The sequence below is a fragment of the Rhinatrema bivittatum genome, chromosome 19 (genome assembly GCF_901001135.1).
Source record: "Rhinatrema bivittatum chromosome 19, aRhiBiv1.1, whole genome shotgun sequence".
NCBI lineage: Eukaryota > Metazoa > Chordata > Amphibia > Gymnophiona > Rhinatrematidae > Rhinatrema > Rhinatrema bivittatum.
The window spans coordinates 33,149,015-33,165,727 of record NC_042633.1 but is presented as its reverse complement, the minus strand read 5'-3'; the positions used below and the strand labels follow the sequence as shown (position 1 = coordinate 33,165,727).

General features: G+C 48.8%; 1 protein-coding gene and 1 long non-coding RNA gene across 2 annotated transcripts; both read right to left on the bottom strand.

Annotated features, from left to right (window-relative positions):
* Positions 1–2,423: 2,423 nt before the first annotated feature.
* LOC115080116 lies at positions 2,424–3,627 on the bottom strand. Its single transcript, XR_003853521.1, has 3 exons — positions 3,456–3,627; positions 3,042–3,109; positions 2,424–2,865 (listed from the first exon to the last, which is right to left on the bottom strand). It is a non-coding gene; the product is annotated as an uncharacterized LOC115080116 (long non-coding RNA).
* Positions 3,628–11,181: 7,554 nt separating this feature from the next.
* Positions 11,182–16,305, bottom strand: LOC115081006 (tumor necrosis factor-like). Its single transcript, XM_029585512.1, has 4 exons — positions 15,854–16,305; positions 14,082–14,127; positions 13,349–13,414; positions 11,182–13,049 (listed from the first exon to the last, which is right to left on the bottom strand). Exons 1-4 carry the CDS (start codon positions 16,073–16,075, stop codon positions 12,631–12,633), a joined length of 753 nt encoding a protein of 250 aa, XP_029441372.1. The 5' UTR covers positions 16,076–16,305; the 3' UTR covers positions 11,182–12,630.
* Between the last annotated feature and the right edge of the window lie 408 nt (positions 16,306–16,713).

Genomic DNA, 16,713 nt, shown 5'->3' with positions numbered 1-16,713 from the left:
AGCCTTGCCTGGCTGGCGCAGAAGCCAAGGTTTTGGGTGGGTGAATCCTGAACGCCTGTTCCCTGTAAATCCAAGAGTGAGCGAGCGGTGCCTTAGGGATGGGGAGTGGGGGCTGGTATTGACCGGTGGATCGTCCCCAAGGAAAACTGTAGTAACTTTGTTTTCAGAATAAACTTAAAAGCAAATTCTTTGTAAGTTTTTGTTACTGCAAAACATTTAGCACAGGCGCTACAAAATCCTCAGGGCTGGCAGGTAGATAGAAAAGAATTAATTATACACCAGAAAAGGCCAAATCAGCCCAATAAAATCCACTGTCCCCAACATGTAAATTCTATATGAGGGACACATCTGAGACGTTTTTTTTGTTCACCAGGATATTTAACCGAGTTCAAATTTCTGCTGGTTATCTGTGTAGCCGGATTTGCAGCCACGCTAAACCGGCTAGGTTTTTTTTTGGGTTTTTTTCCCCCTCGGCTCAGATTTGCCCGGCTAGATCTAGGCCTGCTGATTCTCCGATTTGTAACCGGTTGGGTTTAACCGACCAACGCTCAGGACTTTTGAAGATCTGATGGTGAAAGTTTCCAAGCTTTGCTGCTTCAGGCTCAGATCCGTCTGACTCAGCGCCTCTCTCTGTTCTTTCTCGTGCCCTCGTCTCTCTCTGTTCCTATTTTTGGTTTTCCTCTCTTTGTGGTTTCGGTTTCATCTCTTCCTCCTTTTTGTCTCTTTCCTTCAGCAGCAGATATTTTAATAATGTTTTCTATTCCTGCTGTCAGCCCTCCTCTTCCTTTTTTTTTTTTTTTCCTGACCGCATCCTCTTTTCTCCATCCCCCCTTTCTCTTTCCCCCTATTGCTCTCTCCTTCATTCCTCGTCCCCTTCTGCCTGTTATTATCGCACTGGATTCCTCTTCCCCTCCACCAAATCCAGAGTTCTTTCTCTCTCACCCCAGTCTCTAGTATTCTCTTGCTTCATCTCTCCCCCCCTCCCACCATTCCTGGTCTCTTCTCTCCATTTCCCTCATCATGGGCCATTTCTTTCTCTCCCTGAATGAAATACGCAGTCCTTCTCCCTCCCCCTCCATCCTTTCGGTCCCTGGTGCACTCTTTTCCTTCCCTCAGCATCCAGTGCATTTGGTAAATTATGCATAGCTGTGGCCTTACGCCTTTTCTCTACCGATGACTTTTGCACTGTAATACGTTCCCCGGTCATATCAAAACTAAGGCTATTGTAATGCACTTTATGTAGGACTCCCAGCGTGCATGCTCCAGTGTCTGCAAGCAGCTCGGGACTCAGCATGCAGGGCTTAGCATAGCTTCGAGACGATGGGATCAGGTTGTTCCCGTATTATGCTTCCTTAGCTCCCTCTGCAATGGAGAACGCAGTTCCAGATCGTCGCTGTAAATAGTGGCGCTCAGCAGTGAGCGAGCACGTCGCGGAAAATGGATAAGCTGCAACGCGTGCCGAGATCTGCAGGCCTTAACCGGTTAGGTGTTCCTTCATTTCGACATGTGCAACTTGAGGAAACTAGAGAGAGAGAGAGGACTTTTTATGTAGCGGGGCTCACCCTTTGGAATAATCTAACCTGATGAGATGTAGGAAGAAGGTGAAGGCCTTTTTTATGTGGCTCAAGCATTTGAGCGATAGAACACTTTGTCCTTTTAGCTGTGGCGTATAGTCACAAGGCAGTTCTTTTTTTTTTTTTTTGTAGTATTGGTTGTTTTTATTCTTATTTCCTTTTTATGCTATTGTTATGCTCTCCATTACCTGTTAGTTAAGTTGGTTGCATTGATTGTGCAATTATAATTTTATTTTGATTTGCTTTGATGTTATGTAATTGGTATGAATGTTTATTGTAACCCATCAAGCACCTTTGGATTTGTTTAAATAAACAAATGGCTCCCTGTAGATCTCGAGGCTCACACCACAAGTCTGATCCCATGCAGCAAGAGGAAACCGGTGGGAGAGGAAACGCTGCTTCTCTTGCCAGCCTGGGAGTGAGGAAGGAGGGCAAGAGAGGCCGTACTGGGGCCACAGCAGGGACATGGGAGAGGGCAGAGTGGATTGAAGGAGAGGAGAGGCCATACTGGGATGGGGGAGGGAGAGGAGTTGGGTGAGGAGCCCTGTGATTCTGGTCCTGCTAGAATTTTGGGGACAGGAAGTTGCCTGATTTGGGGGGGGGGGGGGGGGGGGGGGGGAAAGAGGGGGAGTTGGACCACAGGGCCCCATGTGCAGGGCCAGTGCAAGAGTCTGTAGCGTCCTAGGCAGACCAATGTGCACCGCCTCCCCTCCCCCAAACCCACCCTGAGTTGAATGTGCCACTGTCTGCGGCAGTTATATAGAGTTAAGGTCACCCTCTTACAGTTCTCTCTCTCAGCAAGCGCTCTGTGACTTCTTCTTTCACATTTTTTTTTGTAACTCTTTATTTTAAAGATTTTTGGGCACACAGAACATGGCGACTCCCCGCCAACTGACGCCGCCCTAGGCGACCGCCCAGCCCCGCCTAATGGTGGCGCCAGCCCTGCACATGTGCCTATGTCAAATGATTCCCCCTGGGTCTGTAACAGCAGGGGAGGCTGCAGGGCAGGAGTGAGGTAAATTGGCCGAGCCTGGGGGGGGGGGGGTGGGTTGGAGTGGCGGGACCATGCATCCTCGCGCCCTCTGGATGTTGAGGCCGAGAAGGAAATTCTCCCCGGGAGGTTGTACCCGCAGGACCGCGAGCTCGTTTTCAAACTCTACGAGGAAGGCGTTCTCCGTGGGCCACAGGGGGTGTTTGCCGGCAGAGAAGGGCCCTCTGAATAGCGCCTCAGGACCTCTGCGGTGGGGGGGGGCCTTCGTTTTGAAATCCACGTTGCCTGCTTTCCGCCGCTCTGCAAGAGTGTTGAGAGAGAGAGAGAGAGACAGACATCAATTTCTATTAAAAAAAAAAAAGCTATTTTGAAAACATTTGATCATCAATTCATCTAAAGAAAAACCTCGAGCGTTTCCAAGAAAGATGAGGTGGCAAGAGGAAGTTACCCGACACCAAGATGCTCCTTCCACTCACCCTCTGTCCCTTTCAGATTCGGATGCAGGAACCTTTCCTGACCCTGATCGTTTGCTCAGATGTCGCCCCTGGTAATACAGAAAGGACGGTGTCAAGAGCAGTTCCCGGGTCCTGGTGCTGCTGGGTCTCAGTCTGGGGTTCAGATCACAGTTCTGGCCTGGGGAGGGGGGGGGGAGTAGAAGGGGATGGAGTTCCCTGCTCTCTCTCTCTCTCTGCTCTCACTCCTCCTTGCATTTGTGCGGTTCTCTTTCTCCTCTGCATGCAGAGCCCGACTTCTTGGGGGTTTCCGGTTCAGTTTTGTTTATAAAAATTTCTTAAATCGCTTTTGTGCAAAAGCTGAGAGCTCAGATTTGCAAAATAAAACATTCACAACATAACGTACATGGCATAACGTAACGGGTCTTTCTGTTTTACCTAATTCGTGAGTCCTGTATTCCGGGCCGGTCTGTGTCCTGCACGCCTGACCGAGGCAGAGCCTCGCAACCTCTCGCCCATCTCTCTGGGTTGTTATAACAGTGGTTCTCAGCCAGTGCGTTACCAGGGGTCGGAAGGCGTGACACCAGAGATCGGGCATAGCAGGCCTGTGCTTTCTACAACAGCCACGCATGCTTGCTGCTTGAGGAGAGTGCAGAGTAAGGAGCCTGGTACTTAAAATTCCTCCTCACTGCTCCCTGTTGCTGCTTTTCCCTCAATCCTAGCAATCAGTGCCACCACCAATCCAAGCCAGAAATGTTGCAGGCATGCCCTATCCTGCCACACCTCCCCCTCCTTGGAGTTTCAGATTTTCTCTGCATGCTTGTTTATAATGTTTGGTCTTTTATTCTGTGGTAGATAAGGGTCAGTCTGCAGGCTGCATGTCTGACAGAGGTGAGGGATTCTGCTAACTAGGATGTAGATTCTGTGTAGGAATCTAGAGCAGTCTGGCTTGCTTTGTTTCTCTAATAGTAAGTGTACCTTGTTCTACATTTGCAGTCTTGCTTTCTCATAGGTAAGGTTGTTGCTGTTCAAGCCCTGGATGTTAGTGCTCTTATGGTATGGCGGGTGTGCTATATCATTTCTAAATGGCTTTTTAGCAGGTTCACAGAGTGGCTGGCAGGGAAGGGATTTTGAAGTACTATTACTGAGGGGATATCAGAATTTGAATATATTTTTTGTATGGTGAGTTGAAAGGGGAAATCTCCTAACTCTTGCTCTGTATAAACTCCAGAATAGGTCAGAACTTTCCAAGGTTGACAGCGAAATGCATGAGAGTTTGTCTGTATCCAAAAACTGTGCGCTGCATATGAGTCCCAGATTTCTCACTGATGCAGTAAGCAAAGATTAACATCTTTGTGACAAACTGACATTTAATAATGATATTTTATAAGCAGTTATTGAAATGAAAGAATGTTATCTTTCTCCTGCATCATTTTCAACAATAAAATAATATCTAGGATTTTTTTTGGTAAACCTGTTAAATGTAGTGTGCAGTGTGTCACGCACGTGAGCATAATCTGTTAGGTGTGTCATGGCAGAAAAAAATGTTGAGCGCCACTGTGTTATAGTAAATCATCACTATGATAAACGATTCACAGCTTAATCCTTACAACTGACCTTTTTTTTTTTTTTTCTTGTATATGACTGTAAAAAAAACTGGTCTTACAAACTGATGCAGCATAAGTCTTCTAGGGGTGGACAGCGAGGGGGGAAAAAGGTATTTTATCATTTTTAGTGAAAGGGCATAATATAGAAAACAATGGCGGACAGATACCGAAATGGCCAGCCAGCAAGGTGTTCAGACTATAACTGCAGGTTTTCCCCACTGCTTCATTAGCATTCGCTTGTTGCTAGGGATCCCTCTGTGTTTATCCCATGCTATTTTCTTTTTTCTTTTTTTTTTTAATTTCTATTACCGTTTTTCTCTCCATCCCCCACTCTGGGAGGGCATTCCAGGCCTCCACCACCCACTGATGTTCCCGAGTCTGCTCCCTTGGTGTTTCGTACAGTGAGGTTTCTTTCCATTGGAAAAGATTTGATTCATGTGCATCATTAATGCCATTCAGGTATTTAAATGCTTCTGTCATATCTCCCCCATCCCGTCTCTCCTCCCCTCCACCCTGTACATGTTTTTAAGTCCTTCAGCCTCATTTCTTATGGCTTGTGCTGCAGACTCTGAGCCGTTTTGGTCGCTTTTCTCTGGACTGCCTCTGTCCTTCTTGAGCTACGGGCTCCAGAACTGAACACAGTGCTTCAGGTGAGGCTTCACCAAGGGACCTGTACGGGAGCATCATCGCCTCCTTTCTCCTGTTCCTTACGCCTCTCTCTGTGCAGCCCAGGATCCCTCTGGCCTTAGGCATTGCCTTGTCAAACACTTTCGCCGCCTTCAAATCATCAGACTCCATCGCCCCAGGATCTCAGTCTTGGTCGGTGCACATCGGTCTGTCGCCACCTATCATTTACCGCGCCTTTGGATTTCTGCTCCATAAATTCTGTGCTTTTTTTTTTTTTTTTTGCATTGCATTGCTGCTCAACTGCCAGGCATCTGACCACACCTCACTCTCTCTACTCCCTCGGAGGTGTCCACTCCGTTGCAGATCTTGGTGTCACCTGCTAAAATGCATATTTTTTTCCTTCTGACCTTTCCACGCAAAGATATGGAACAGGACCGGCACCAGCAACTTCACTCTGAGGCACCTTTCTCTCCTCCGAGTGAATTTCCATTTACCACCACACGCGTGTGTCTTATCATTCAGCCAGTTCTCATCTGGGGACCCATGCCCGGGGTACTTGGTTCCAGTGCAACGTAGCTTGTGTATTGGGGAGAGTGAGGGGAGGGGGCGTTTTATCTCTAATATAAAGTGATAGTCATTTAACAGCGAGGGGAGGGGAGGTGTTATCCTTAATGTAAAGTTATGGAGCTGATCATTCCTCTCTGCCGTATCCATGGTCTCATGCGCTGCCGGCGGTAATACGATTTGTCTGCCTTCTTTCATTTCCCACCCCGCCCTCTCCTCCTCCTCACCTGCTCCTTCTATCCCTGTCTCTCAGCCATTATTCCCCCTCCAGGCAGGTGGATTCCTATTAAAAAAAAAAATAAAAAATTACTCATCATCCAAATATAGTAACTCTGTGTTTAATATTTCATCAGTGCGAGGTTTCTAAAAATAGGAACATCCTGTCCCTTACACAACTGAGGCAGGGCCCTGGATATTCCTGGCCCACGAGTCTTTCTTTACGCCACATCCACTGTCTGTCGCATCCTCCGCTTCAAACAGGGTGGTTATGGCATCACTTTTAATGCTGCAGTTTCGTTAAAAAAAAAAAGATATTTGATCTGCTAAAGAAATAAAAATGCGTGATCAGACTCCGGCTTAACCGAATAAAATGACTTTAACACTCGGGTCCCCCACCCCCCCAAAAAAAAAGTAGCCCCTGGGAATCCGGAGAGGAAACCCTTACTGAGCCCCCAGGCGCTAAAAAGCAAAAAATTGAAGTTGGTTGAAGACATTTCAGCGACAGGACGGGGAAGCGAGTTAGTATCTCCAGCTGGGCCAGGCTTCACAAGCTAGGCCTCTACAGGGCCTGCCACCATCTTTCTGGCCACAGATTCCCCTGGGTCTCCCTGCTCAGCAGGCGGGTCTTAGGCTTGGTGACTATTTTATTATTATTATTATTATTTTTTTTTTCCCAAGCTGAGAGCCTCAGCGTCACGAATCACAAAGGCGTCCTCGTGTGAAATAGTTCCCAGTATGCTGCAACAGGAGGGAGAGGGAAAAAAAAAAGGAAGGGGTGCCGGGAAAAGCAGAAGTTTTAAATGGGAGAAAGAGAGGCCCAGAAGTTTCCAGCATCCCCAAACATAACAAGAAGCTGGAAATCCTTCCCCATCGCAGGAAATTACTTAAAATTAAAAAAAAAAAAAAATCTATAGTTATTGACTTTTCGTATTTTTCTCTCGGGAAATGGATTTTCGGGGTGGCTGCTGAATATTTTACGAGCGTCACGTTCCACAGACATTTTAATGGGCGCAGGGTGCATCTTATGGAAATGCCGCAATGGGTATCGCGGGGGCAAGGTGCGGCTTTCTCGTGAACTCGCCGCCGTGGGTGCCACGAGCTCTCGGGAGGGTCGCCCGGAGTCGCGGGAGAAGGAGCTCAGGCGGCCCTCTGGACCAAGAAAGGGCCGAAAGGTAACCTCGTGTGGTCATCTAGAGAGAGAGGGGGCCGGGAGGGAATTCAGGAAGTCGTCTGGTCCATCCCCAGAACGTTCCGCTGATGTTTCGCTTCGGCCTCCCTGCCCTCATTTTTATAAGCCCCTTGGCTTCTTTTCCTGTCCTCCCGGTAGCCCTTGAAAAACAGCTGACTGCACCCATCCTTACATTTCTGCTTTTGCCAGCTGAAGGTGGGGGTGGGGGGCAGAGAGACCCGACTGCTTTTCTCCAACCCACACCGACTCCCTTCAATTTCTCTGCGACAGGACAAGAGGGGGGGGGGGCGAGCAGACCACGAATCCTCCTCCTCCGCTCTTACTCACAGGAAGGTGGCTTGTTAGGAGCGTGTGAGCTAACACAAAAAAAAGAAAAAACCCCTTGTGCTAAATATGGCGTCCAAATGCCTCGCTTTTTCCTACCGCTCCACACTAGCCCGGAATCTGATGGCAGAGAGGGGACTGCAGCGGCCCATCTGGGGGTCTCGGCCCAGTTTATTTCCTAGAGCCGTACCACTGTTGATCTCTGACTTTCCCCTTAACCTTATTTATTGAGGCAAAAAGGCACCCCCGAGGCAGTGTACAACCTCGTAACACGCAAAATAGTCAATATAAAAACCCTAAAGGGAAGGGAAAAACCTTCAGTTCTGAGGGTAGGTTTTTAATAAAGTTACACAAAAAAAAAAAAGCCAGCTAGTTAAGTCACCGCTTTAACATTTTTTCACGCCTGAGGATCCTCTGCGCCTCTTCTCTTTCTGTTTCTGCCCCTAGCACATTCCTTGTATCCACCACTTCATTTTGTGAAGAAATCTTTGCTGGCGTTCCTGCTGAGTCTGGAGCCTGATCTTCTGACCTCTTCTATAATTTCCTTTACCCTGAAAATTAAAAAAAAAAAAAAAAAAGGTTTTGCCCCCATCGACTTTCTCCTCCATGGTCCGACCGGTGTGGAGTGGAAACCGGGATAGTGGCTTCAGCGCCCAGCAGCGCTTCGGACTTGTTTTTTTTCTTTCTTCTGTCGCCGGCGCCTCTTCCTCCCCGGCTGGCTCAGATTACAATCCGGTGTCGGAACCCGCGTAGAAGGAAGAGGCGCCCGCCGCAGCGAGATAAGAAGGACCAGGACCAGTGGAACGCTGCCGCCGCCCCCCCCCCCCCCCCTTCCCTGAATGCGGCCCCATTTTAAAATTAAAAAAAAAAATTTTAAATTAAAAAAAAAAAATTTTATCGCCGCCCACCTCAGATGCAGCTTGAGCACGATGTAGCGACTCGAGGCGTGGAGGGCCCCTGCTCGTAACGACATCGGAGGGAGCTAAGACACAAGGCTGAATTTTGAAGAGGCTACGGCGAAGAGATGCTTGAGGAGCAGGTTGCAGTAGTCTAAGCGGGAGGCGATGAGAGGACGGGCAAGGGTTTTGACAAGTTGATGTATGTGTTGATGCATGTGTTAATGTATTCTGCCTTGAGGCGACTGTTTTAATGTATTTCCGCCCTGGAGGCGACTGTTCAGTTCCTTGTAAACCGGTGCGATATGTATTCTTTACAGGAACATCGGTATATAAAAATTAAAATAAATAAATAAATAAATAAGTGCGTTCAGAAAGAGAGGGGCAAATTTTGGTGATGATGTAGAGAGAGAAACGACACGTTTTAGCAGTGTTGTGATATGCACATAGAGGACCACAGGGTTGCGGGCTAAGGGGATCGGAAGGGCGATAGTGTTATTCAGTGATAGAAAATGGAGAGGAAGGGACTTTGGGGGGGACCAGTAAGTTGTTCTGTTCTGGCCATATTGAGTTCAAAGTGGCAGGTGTGAATGCTGGACACGCAGGCTGAAAACTGGGATTGGATTCTTAGTACTGCTGCTAAAGAGCTACTGGGCATATGCATCGCTATTTTTGGTGCCAGCTCTGGTATAGAGAGGTAGATTATTATTTATTCAGTTTATATTCTGCTTTTTGGTGCTTCAAAGCAGATTATATTCAGGTGCCATAGGTATTTCCCTGTCCCCAGAAGGCTTACAATCTGTTTGTGCCTGAGGCAATGGAGGGGAAGGAGATTTGCCCAGGGTCACCTGGTTCGTAGCCCGCTGCTCTTACCACTAGGCTACTCCTTCAGTGAATCGGCTCTCTCTTCACTGCAGTGTCTTTCAAATTCAGCTATGTAATTTCTCTCCCTCCAGTGTCATTATGACCATGGGCCTCCTCTCCTCAAGTCGCTGCTCTGGCTTGAGCTGTATCTGATGTGGGGAGTGGTAACCTTTTTTTTTTTTTTTCCCGGCTCCATGGAAGGTAGATCAGTGTGTCATCTACATAAAGATGGTGCTATAAACCATGGGAGATGATCAGAGCAGGAAGAGAATGAGCAGAGCGAGGGGAAAAGGCCCAGGTTTTCCCCTCGCTCTACGGATATCCAATCAGAACCCTGAGGTTCTGATTGGATATCCGTAGAGGAGGATCCACCCAAAGGACAAACGATAAGAACCAAGCTAGAACGGTCTCTTTACTGAGTACAGGGTGCCGAGGAGATGTTGCTGAATGATGTTGAAAGAGGTTGATGGGTTGAGGAGAATGAAGATGAGTCCTATTGCCTTGGCTTGGAGGAGACTTTGGCAAGAGATGTCTCTGTGGCTTGTAGAGGGCGAAATCAAGAATGTGGGGAGGTAAATGGCCCGTTTAAGTAATTTGGATGCGGAAATAGGAGAAGGGAGGTAGGGCAATAATTACTAGGGCAGGTAGAGACTGGTGAAGGGTTGTAGAGGAGTAGTGGGATCAACGGCATGGAATGGTTGTCGTAGAAAGCAGTAGGTTGAGGATGTGACAGCTGGAGGGGTGACGGCAGGGGAGAGAGTATTGAGGATTCGGGTGTGGCTATGGGGTTGGAGCACCAGGTAGTTCATTTGGCAGAGGAGAGAAGATGAGAGAGCGATAGGGGCTAAGACAAGGGAGAGAGGATAAAGGGGGGGAAGGAGGAGGTAGTGGAGGCCTTGTTGGAGAACTCAAGATTAATCTTGTAAATTTTGACATGGAATCCATAGTCTGTGTAGATAATGCCCTGGTGAGGAGAGGCAGTGGCAGTGTGAGGTTTTGGCGGGTCTCACAGCATGGAGAGGGGGGAAGGGGCAAAGGGGTGGAAGCAAAGTGAAGTAGAACATAGTATTGCAGGTAGAGATTTGCTCGTCTCATGGGGGAAAGGAGAGAAGAGACAGTGGTTGGAGAGGATGCAAGGAGCAGTAGCTTGGAGGTCTCGATGAGGTTGGTGGTGACCAGACTAGACTGAAGAGGAGAGTAGACACCTTAGAAAAAAAATTAGAGAACCTCAGTAAAGCTGCCGGTGACCTCCTGTGAGCAGCGTTGGAATGGGATTATCTATGAAGTCACTGACCCCTGCTCAAATCCTGTTCAGTGAATTTTGTTATTCAAGCATCCATATTGGGAACGCAATACCTGTGTGGTCGACATTTTTAGACAGGAATAACAGGAAGGAGAACAAATTTGTTCCTGAGAATTGTACAAATTTGTTCTTCTTTCCTACCCAGTGGCCACTTTACGGGCCATTTGAGCAACTGCACTGAGAACTCACATGGTTGCGTCAGGGATCCTGGAGCATGCATGGGTATGTCCAGTGCTCGCCCCGATCTAATATGTGACAGCTGGAGTCCCAGCCTGCAAGCCCACTCCCTGTGTGACAGCCTGCAGCCTCGGGCGCCAATCCCAAACCTGCCACCATCTGTCTGTCCTACTACTACTTACCATTTCCATAGCACTGCTAGGTGTATGCAGCATTGTAGAGATGCAGTCTAGTGCAGAGTTATGATACCTGCAGACTCGGGTGCCAATCCCACCATTACCACCTGCTCTTGATCATGTGATAGCACAAAATTGGCTACTGAGCTCACAAAAAATGGTATAAATATATTTATGACCCATTAAACCCACAAAGGAAGTAGAAAAGGCAAGGATGATAGCATTTAATTTCAAATTTTATTTGCCCCGCTTGCCAGTTCATGGCACATTGGCAGGAAGGACATGCAGAACTTTGTACAAACTTTTTCTGTTGAGGAAACACAGTCCAGAGGAAGCCATTTTACATTTCTCCCAGAAGCTTACAGTCCACCTCTGGAATCGCACTGTAACACCGAATAACAATTTTTAGTATTTTCCGGGTAAAAAAAAAAAGTTTAAAACATGGCGGAGAGTGCCAGCTGCGTGTGCCTCCGCCCGAGAACTTCACCACAGAGAATGAGATTCCAGTCCCTGTCTCTCTGTCTCCCCCTGCCCGTTTGTAAAGGCAGCGCATTTGTTACCAGGAGTGCTGATTGGTACACATTGATTTTTGGAGATTGTTACTCTTGCTCCTTTCTCTCTCTCTGTCTTGTCTCTTGCTCTGTGATGGCAGCATGGAGCCGACTACAGACTCCGGAGTCTCGCACTACTGCCCTCTTAGAGGGGAAAAAAAAAACATCTAGAAGGATTGAGTCAATCAGTAGGCCTGATAAAAAGTTAAGCTATACATATATCTATAGATATCTATAGATATAGATGTAGATATACATACATTCTCATACACACACACACACACACATTACAGGAATGTGTATGCATGTAATACACAATCCACTATATTATAGTAGAAAACTGAGGAACAGAAATATAGCACATTGCACTGTGAACATCCTGCTACTGACTCTTAATGACGGAGGATCAGGGGTCCCTTTAGCCTCCAGGACCTGGTAACCTCTGAACCGCCAGCCCTGGTGCCAGCACCTTTAGAGTCATGCTACAAAAAAATAAAGTTACAAATAAATATATAATTTAAAAAATATATATAGATAAAACCCGTACAAAAAAATAAATATAGATAACCTCTGAGCAAATTCATTAGGAAACACGTTCTGTTCGTTGAAACGGCCTCAAAATAAATATTTCTTCCTCCATCGATGATGCTGATAAAAGTCCTCGGGGGAAGCGCAAATCCCTCTGGATCTCCCAACCCCCTAGATCAGCTCAGTTTGATGCTTGGCTACTGCAGAGTGGCAATGGAATCAGAAGCTGAGGATGTGTTATTATTATTATTATTTTTTTTTTTTTTTTTGTATCTGTATCACAAGACAAGCTGATGAACCTGCTGACAGACAGGACACATCCTGAGTTTACTGGTCCAGTTCCTCTCTGCAGGAACCGGATGCTTTAAACAAAAAACCAAACAAACCCCAAGGGATGTGAGCTGGGTTTCCCAGAGATGACGTTTATCAGAGGGGAGTGAGGAGAAATATTCCTGAGGTAAATAAATATATATAATAAATAATATAAATATCAAATATATATATATAATATTTTTTTTTGAGGAAATAAATGCATAGCATCTGGACGCCAATGGCCCTCCCACCGGAGGTCACGTCTTTGCGGCTCTGTCACAAGGCCACGGCGCCAAAGTAGGCCTGGCTACTGCTGACGAAGAGGTGGGCGACCTCGGAGGTCGCTGTGGAGAGCCGGTCCCCCTTATTCAGCCTGAAGACCCCTCCCTGGTAGAGGGTCTGGAACCACACCTCGCCGTAGCCCCGGCTCTCGCAGGCCGTCTTCGAGGCGCTCAGGATGGGCTCCCACTTGGTGAACTCCGTGGAGAGGTGGTTGACGGTGTGGGTGAGATGGAGCGGGCCTTTCTGGCAGCTGCGGCCGGTGTAGACCACCTGGGTGTAGACGAAATAGAGGCCCCCGCTGGGGACGATCAGCTGGTTGTCCTGGACCTCCATCTTATTCAACACCACGTCGTCGTCGTCCGGGTCTTCCAGCGCATCGTCCGACCAGGTGAGCTTGCCATCTTTGTAGTACCCTGCGGGAATCAGGAACGGGGGGGGGGGGGGGTTATTAAGGCTATACTGGTATTGTGGTAGAGCATGCTGTCCCTGCCTCACCCACCCATCCACCCCCGCTAGAGCTGAAGACCCCGTAGGGGAGAGAGAGTTGGCGATGGACCCTGGGAAGTACGCGCTGCCTGCCCTCCTTGGCGGTGGCGGCAACTCCCGCTTTCAAGTTTAGGATCCCGCCGGGATTTGTCACCCTCTGCCCCCCCCCCCCCAGATCAATATATAAAGCACGAATCGGCATGTCGTGGCCGAAAATCTCCCTTACCGTGTAAGTGTGCGGCCGGCTTGTTGGCTTTCATCGCTTGAAGCTGCATCAGGCGCGGGGTCTCGTCTGAAGGAGAGAAGAAATCGGTGAGACGGGGGGGGATTAGGGACAGAGGGAAACCACCATTGCTCCGCGGAAGCGTGCGCCCTACCCGAGCTCCGCCTTTCGCCCCCCTCGCCCCCTCCACCACTGAGAAGCCTCCTTGCTCCCGCCCCACGCTTAGCTCCTCGCTCCCCCAGTGCTGAGGGTCCTCCGCGCCCGTTCCAGGCTTTACCCCTCACGGGGCCCCTCCCCGAAGGGGGTCCCCTGGGCTGCTTCTTCCGTGTCTTTGGGGACCTGATTGTGACTCCCCAGGACTGGGTCTCCCAAAGTGCAGCTTCAGGGAATTTTGGCTCAGAAGGTTTCAGATTCACTTCCACAAAATAAAAAAAATCCCTCCAGAGCTTGGATTCCCCTGATTTTCCCTCAAGCCTATTCTATTGCCCGGGGCGGTGGTGGTAGAGAATCGGATTCCCACCTTCCTCTTAAATTTCTCATTTCCCCTCTCCCCCCCCCCCCCCCCCAAAAAAAAAAAAAAGTCCCACGCAGGAGAAGATTCTCCCAATTTGCATCATTGTGACTCTTCCCCCCCCCCCCCCCCCCGGGCCCTGTGCGGAGCAACGATCCCAAAATCCCCTCAGGGTGCCGGCAGAGAGCGGAGCGGACAGATCGAGGCGGGAGGTGGCGTACTTACATAATTTAGCAGATTCTGCTTTCTCCCTCTCAGCTAGGAGGTCATTCTGCGCAAAAACAAAATGGAGATCACGGTTAACCTTCAGCAAAGGGGAAAATAATGCAAACAAGAGGGAGGGGGGGGGGGGAGAGAGAGACGGCACAGACAGACAACGCCAAAGTTTCTTCTGATAATTCAGGAGGGTGCTGCTGTTCTGTTTGTCATTACAGGCCCCAGGACAGGTGTCACACTGATCCTTGTAAAGCATGAACACAGCACGGACAGCTGAAGATCGGGCTTTTATCAGATTCCCATGCAGGCATTACAGTAATGTACAGAAAGCATAAACATATTACATCATTTAACCTCATTCCCCAGAAGATGATGAAAAACATGACAAGGAAAACGTATTGAGAAACAGAAAAACCCAGGTAGGAAGCAGGAACCTAGGAAGGAGATCCAGAGAGAGCGTAGCAGAGGAGGGTGCCACGTTGGAGCAATGGGGGGCATCGGAGAGGGGCCGTGGGAAGGAGGACGGGCTCGCTAAGCCCGAAACCCTGCAGCAACCCACGCTCCCACTCGGCAGCCCGGATCCTGCAGAACAGGAGGCAGCGAGAAACTGGACGGGCGAGATTCCTTTCGGTGGGGGAGCAAGCGCTGGCCTGCTGCCACCATTGTTCCACCCGCTGGAGTGCGCCTTTGAAGGGTGGGCGGCGCGGTCCACTCTGGGATTCCCCGCTCTTGCAACAACACGGCTGATACCCCCCCCCCCCCCCCACCACCAGCACCACCACCACCGGTAAGCTGTGCAGGCACGCAGGTCAGCGCAACAGGCGTAGGAAAATAGAGCGGCGTTTTCAAAGAACACTGCACATGGATTAAGGGTTTGGGGTTGTGGTTGCTGCAGGAAAGCTGAGGTGTAGCGCAGGCGTCCCCAGCGAGGGACAGTTTGTTCGCCTCTCTGTCTCCATGTACACCCATGCATCCCCCCCCCCCCCCCCCCCTCCATGTATAGATGCTCAGAGGGCATTTTATATGTCTGTGGCTGTCACAGATTGGGGCGAGCATTGCACATACCCATGCATGCTCCAGGATCCCTGATGCAACTATGTGAGTTCACGGTACAATTGCTCAAATTCCACTTCTGTGTGCCTCTCCTGATGCCTGCTTTCCCCTTTCTGTTAAAAGATTTTTTTCTTTCAAGAGTCACTGATTAAATATGCCTACATACTTTCTTATCTAGGTTTGTCCATCTCTTGTCATTAAGGATAGCAACTGCCGCTCCGTGCAGGTTACCCCCATGCCTTTTGCTAAGGGTAGTAACTACATGGTGCTAACCTGCACGGAGTGGCAGTTACTACCCTTAAAAGAAGGCATGGGGGTAACCTGCACGGAGCGGCAGCTACTACCCTTAACAGAAGGCATGGGGTAACCTGCACAGAGCAGCAGCTATTACCCTTAACAGAAGGCATGGGGGTAACCTGCACGGAGCGGCAGTTACCGTACTACCCTTAACAGAAGGCATGGGGTAACCTGCACAGAGCAGCAGCTATTACCCTTAACAGAAGGCATGGGGGTAACCTGCACAGAACGGCAGTTACTACCATGTGGAACTTGCTGGGCAGACTGGATGGGTCTTTTGGTCTTTATTTGCCGTCATTAACTATGTTACTATGAAGCGAGGGATGTGACAGAGTCGCTGGACTGCCCAGTTCAGTGTCGCCAACGGAGGGGGAAGCGAAGAAAGGAACACAGTGAGGGGGGGGGAAGGGGGATGTCTCGGATTCACTCACCGGCTCCTGGGGGCCAAACGACGGGATGACGCGGAAGTGCAGCAGCACAAAGAGCGTGCAGATTCCCGCCAGGAGGAGCAAGGAGAAGAGGCCGAGGCATTTCCAACAGCGGTCGCTCCGTCTGGACTCCCGGATCACGATCATCCCTCCCTTCTCGGGGTCCAGCGCCACGTGGTCTGCGCTCATAGCTGTCTTCTTATGCGTTGCCTGCTGAATTTCCATAAAGCAATAAAAAACAAAAGAATCCTCCTGACTGCTGGCTGTGGCTTATTGCAATGCTTGGCGTGTGTTTGCTTGCTTGTTTAGATTTTCTTCGCTTTTTTTTTTTTGTTTTGTTTTAGTTTGGTTGGTTTGTTTTTTGTTTTTGTAATGGCTTTGGTTATCTGGTTGCACTACTTTGATCCCCCTTCTTCTGCGTCTTGACTCCTGGTTCTTAATCTGCCACTTTCTTTGGACTGGCGCGCCGGTTTTAAAGAGCCGCAGCGAGAAATTCCGCTCTGATGTCACAGAAAAGGAAATTCAGAGTTAACACCCAGAGCAGAGGCAGGTTCCTCCCCTTTCTCTGTCTCTCTCTCTCTCTCTCTCTCTAGCATCTAGCATCTAGCAGCCAGAGGGAAATAGAGAAGTAAACTCAGTGTGGTGCTTGAAGGAAAAAATGTGAAACAGACTTAAAGAGAGGAAACCAGAACGCTTGCCACACAGATGTGTGTAAATATAGCATATTTCTCATATTTCTCTCTCTCTCTCTTTCTCACCCTCGCTCTACAATGGGTATTAATGGATACAGAAACACTGACATTCAATCCTGGAACAACCCGAATTACAACAAATATGCTTTCTTCTTTTGCATTGCCTAGATA

What these genes read in the sequence shown, in the direction of transcription:
- LOC115081006 (XM_029585512.1), bottom strand. Translation starts at nt 16,075, where the DNA reads ATGGAAATTCAGCAGGCAACGCATAAGAAGACAGCTATGAGCGCAGAC. An exon ending in CGTTTGGCCCCCAGGAGCCG is followed by an intron (nt 14,128 to 15,853) that starts GTGAGTGAATCC and finishes GTTTTTGCGCAG; the next exon opens with AATGACCTCCTAGCTGAGAG. An exon ending in GCCGGCCGCACACTTACACG is followed by an intron (nt 13,050 to 13,348) that starts GTAAGGGAGATT and finishes TGATTCCCGCAG; the next exon opens with GGTACTACAAAGATGGCAAG.